We start from the raw sequence: 5000 nt of genomic DNA on the forward strand, positions 1-5000 counted from the left end.
CACACACACACACACGCCCTGCTCTTATCCAGCTGCAAGAAAATGAATACACCTTTCACAGTTCTGAGGTTTTCTATTTATATCAGTGTGGTCTGATCTTCAGCTCAATCTCAGATAAAGACTTTCTAAACTTCATAAACAACCTCTGAGTTTGTTGTGTAGTTGTGTAGTGTAGACATCGTTGTGTAGCTTCCATTGTTGTGTAGTTGTGTAGTGTAGACATCGTTGTGTAGCTTCCATTGTTGTGTAGTTGTGTAGTGTAGACATCGTTGTGTAGCTTCCATTGTTGTGTAGTTGTGTAGTGTAGATAAAATTGTGTAGCTTCCATTGTTGTGTAGTTGTGTAGTGTAGATAAAATTGTGTAGCTTCCATTGTTGTGTAGTTGTGTAGTGTAGACATCGTTGTGTAGCTTCAATTGTTGTGTAGTTGTGTAGTGTAGACATCGTTGTGTAGCTTCAATTGTTGTGTAGTTGTGTAGTGTAGATAACATTGTGTAGCTTCCAATGTTGTGTAGCTGTGTAGTGTAGATAAAATTGTGTAGCTTCCAATGTTGTGTAGTTGTGTAGTGTAGACATCGTTGTGTAGCTTCAATTGTTGTGTAGTTGTGTAGTGTAGACATCGTTGTGTAGCTTCAATTGTTGTGTAGTTGTGTAGTGTAGATAACATTGTGTAGCTTCCAATGTTGTGTAGCTGTGTAGTGTAGATAAAATTGTGTAGCTTCCATTGTTGTGTAGTTGTGTAGTGTAGATAAAATTGTGTAGCTTCCATTGTTGTGTAGTTGTGTAGTGTAGACATCGTTGTGTAGCTTCAATTGTTGTGTAGTTGTGTAGTGTAGATAACATTGTGTAGCAATGTTGTGTAGCTGTGTAGTGTAGATAAAATTGTGTAGCTTCCATTGTTGTGTAGTTGTGTAGTGTAGATAAAATTGTGTAGCTTCCATTGTTGTGTAGTTGTGTAGTGTAGACATCGTTGTGTAGCTTCCATTGTTGTGTAGTTGTGTAGCATAGATAACATTGTGTAGCTTCCAATGTTGTGTAGTTGTGTAGTGTAGAATGCATTATGCAGCTTCCAATGTTGTGTAGTTGTGTAGTGTAGAATGCATTATGCAGCTTCCATTCTTCCATTGTTGTGTAGTTGTGTAGCATAGATAACATTGTGTAGCTTCCAATGTTGTGTAGTTGTGTAGTGTAGAATGCATTATGCAGCTTCCAATGTTGTGTAGTTGTGTAGTGTAGAATGCATTATGCAGCTTCCATTCTTCCATTGTTGTGTAGTTGTGGATGGAATACTTGCTAAAATCTCCCTTCATGTGTTTATAATTCAGCTCACAAAGTGTTTGTGGCACTGAGGAAAACTTAATAGAAATTCTGTGCAGTTTTTTTATTTGATCTACCAAGTGTGTGTGTGTGTGTGAGTGTGTGTGTGTGTGTGAGTGAGTGTGTGTGTGTGTGTGTGTGTGTGTGAGAGAGTGTGTGTGTGTGTGTGTGTGTGGATGTCTCTATTCAGCTTTAGAGGAGAGAACGTGTGTATGATTTGCAGATGGCATTAGTCCAAATATTTGGATTAAGAGGCATTTCCTCTCTCTTCCCCCAATCTTTCTCTATCTCATACACGTGTGTGTGTGTGTGTCAGTGTGTGTGTGTGTCAGTGTGAGAGAGAGATGAGCTTAGGCACCTGTGCTGCCTGTCATAATAGGAATGACGAAGGGTTTGTGTGCGTGTGTGTGTGTGTGAGAGAGAGAGAGAGAGAGAGAGAGAGGGTGTGTGTGTGTATGTGTGTGTGCGAGTGTGTGTGTGAATGTGTGTGAGTTTGTGTGTGTGTATGTGTGTAAGAGTGTGTGTGTGTGTGTATATGAGTGTGTAATAGTGTGTGTGTGACTGTGTGTTTGTGTGTGTGTGTGATTTACTTACAGTAGTTGTAGAGAGAAGAGTCCATCGAACAAGCCTTTAGGAAGTTCAGTGATTTTATTCCCGTATAAAACCCTATAGAGGAACAGAAGGGTGTGAGTTCAAGTCTCTTTGTCATTAAGGTTGAATGAGCAGAAGGTGATGAGTTCAGGATCTCGGAGCAGTTCTGATTCTCTGTGCAATCTACCAGAAGGTCATTGGTTCAAAACCCTTCGTGATTAAAGTTCTGTGTGAACTGAAAGCTGGTAAATATATTCTGATTATCCAGAAGGGTTTAAGTTTAATCCTGGTCCTGATAGGGTTTGTGTGTGTGTGTGTCTGTGTGTGTGTGTGTTTGATGGTCTCTATGGATTTTAAAGTTGGAGGGCTTAAAAAAATCTAAGACACATATACACACACACACACACATACACACACTATTACACACACACACTATTACACACACACACACACACACACACACTCTCACTAAAAGCTTCAGAACGGCAAGACTGAAAACACTTATGAATAATTAAGAATAATGGAGGCTTAATATAACTTCCTACCACCACACACACACACACACACATACACACACACTTGTACTTACAGTGAGTTGAGAGAACGAAGGCCTTGAAAGGAATCTGGAGCCATTTCTGATATCTGATTATTACTCAGATCACTGAGGAGAGAGGGAGAGAGAGAGAGAGAGAGAGAGAGACAGACAGACAGAGAGAGAGAGAGAGAGAGAGAGAGAGAGGTATATGAAGTAACAGTATATGTATAGTGCAGATGATCACACTGATAGGCAGAAACTGTATTTTGGCCAGGAGCGGCATTCTGATTGGTCAAAAAGGATTTTCAGGAAGAAGCTGCTTTCTGATTGGTCACTTAGGTGTTTCAAGAAGGAGCTGCATTCTGATTGGTCACTTAGGTGTTTCAAGAAGGAGGTGCATTCTGATTGGTCACTTAGGTGTTTCAAGAAGGAGCTGCATTATGATTGGCCACAGAGGAATTTTTAAAAGAAGCTACATTCTGATTGGTCACTTAGGTGTTTCAAGAAGGATCTGCATTCTGATTGGTCACAGAGGAATTTCAGGAAGGAGGTGCATACTGATTGGTCAAAGAGGAATTTTAGGAAGGAGGTGCATACTGATTGGTCAAAGAGGAATTTTAGGAAGGAGGTGCATACTGATTGGTCAAAGAGGAATTTTAGGAAGGAGGTGCATACTGATTGGTCACAGAGGAATTTTAGGAAGGAGGTGCATACTGATTGGTCAAAGAGGAATTTTAGGAAGGAGGTGCATACTGATTGGTCACAGAGGAATTTTAGGAAGGAGGTGCATACTGATTGGTCAAAGAGGAATTTTAGGAAGGAGGTGCATACTGATTGGTCACAGAGGAATTTTAGGAAGGAGGTGCATACTGATTGGTCAAAGAGGAATTTTAGGAAGGAGGTGCATACTGATTGGTCACAGAGGAATTTTAGGAAGGAGGTGCATACTGATTGGTCACAGAGGAATTTTAGGAAGGAGGTGCAGGTAAGACATGAGTATTTCAGAGTCAGAAGTAAAGTGTCTTCATTAAGATACAAGCTTTAACAGCAGAAAGTTCACTAAATTACACAAAACATTCTTCATATTTCATCACCAGCACACTGACCACACGCAGCCTCCTGGACTTAAACAGATCAGACACTAGCAGCAGGCTTCATCAGTTCACTCAGTAAAGCACTTTAATCTAACAGGAAGTGATCAGAGTTAACCAGAATCTCAGACAGATGAGCAGCGCAGATCCAGAACCGACACCAGGTACGAGAATGTACCTGGAAGGTACACACACACACACACACACTGGAGCGAGTAATTACACACAAACTCTGATCATTACATGATTACATTACATTACCTTACATTAGATTAGATTAGAGCTGCTGTTGTTATTCTACTGTTTTTTTTCGTTTACTTACTATTTTTATTTTCTTATACTTTCATTGTTTGTTTGTTTATTGTTGTTCTACTTTTTTAACCCTTGTTATTGTGAGTTTATTATAGTTGATGCTCTTGCTTTATTTCCTCTGCTTCTTCTTCTTCTTCTTATTATTATTATTAGTGTTGCTGTTTTTGTTGCACTCATTTCTCATATTTTATTACTGTTGCTAATTGCTCTTGCTAATTTTATTTCTTCTTCTTATTATTATTTTTTCATTGTCTGTACTGCTTATCTGATCTATCCTCAGGTCACCGGGAGCCTGTGCCTATCCTGTCTTTGGACTGTGGGAGGAAACCGGAGCACCCAGAGGAAACACACCAAGAACAGGGAGAACATGCAAACTCCACACACACACTGAGCTTATTACACACTTATTATTATTATTATTATTGTTATTACTGTGAATGTTATTGTCTGTGTTTTTCTTATTTTCTTGTTGTTATTCTTCTTCTTCTTCTTCTATTTCTTCTAGTAAATTAACCACTTAGACTGCTGCTGTTAATGCTTACTTCATTTAATCTTAATTAACGCTGAATCTAAAAGGTAGACAGATAGACAGGAAGACAGACAAACATGTAGACAGGAAGACAGACAAACATGTAGACAGGTAGACAGACAAACATGTAGACAGACAGACAGTTAGACAGACAGACAGGAAGACAAACAGACAGATAGACAGGAAGACAGACAAACATATAGACAGACCTACAGGTAGGCAGATAGACAGGTAGACAGACAGACAGGTATACAGATAGATAGGTAGACAGACAGGTATACAGGTAGACAGATAGACAGACCTACAGGCAGGCAGATAGACAGGTAGACAAACACAGGTATACAGATAGATAGGTAGACAGACAGGTATACAAATAGACAGATATACAGACCTACAGGTAGACAGATAGACAGGTAGACTGACAGACAGGTATACAGATAGATAGGTAGACAGACAGACAGACAGACAGGTATACAGGTAGACAGACCTACAGGTAGGCAGATAGACAGGTAGACAGACAGATATACAGGTAGATAGGTAGACAGACAGACAGACAGGTATACAGGTAGACAGACCTACAGGTAGGCAGATAGACAGGTAGACAGACAGATATACAGGTAGATAGG

At 39.8% G+C, this 5000-nt stretch overlaps 1 protein-coding gene across 4 annotated transcripts in view; it reads right to left on the reverse strand.

Moving 5' to 3' along the window:
• slit2 (slit homolog 2 (Drosophila)) overlaps positions 1-5000 on the reverse strand; it is a 72770-nt gene that overhangs the window by 21221 nt on the left and 46549 nt on the right. For all 4 annotated transcript variants that reach the window (XM_058384592.1, XM_058384593.1, XM_058384591.1 and 1 more), the window contains 2 exons: positions 2497-2568; positions 1911-1982 (listed from right to left, as the gene is read on the reverse strand). In XM_058384592.1, the coding sequence (XP_058240575.1) occupies positions 1911-1982; positions 2497-2568 (144 nt within the window). The remainder of the gene's footprint in view (positions 1-1910; positions 1983-2496; positions 2569-5000) is intronic.

The sequence above is a fragment of the Hemibagrus wyckioides genome, linkage group LG29 (genome assembly GCF_019097595.1).
Source record: "Hemibagrus wyckioides isolate EC202008001 linkage group LG29, SWU_Hwy_1.0, whole genome shotgun sequence".
Lineage (NCBI taxonomy): Eukaryota > Metazoa > Chordata > Actinopteri > Siluriformes > Bagridae > Hemibagrus > Hemibagrus wyckioides.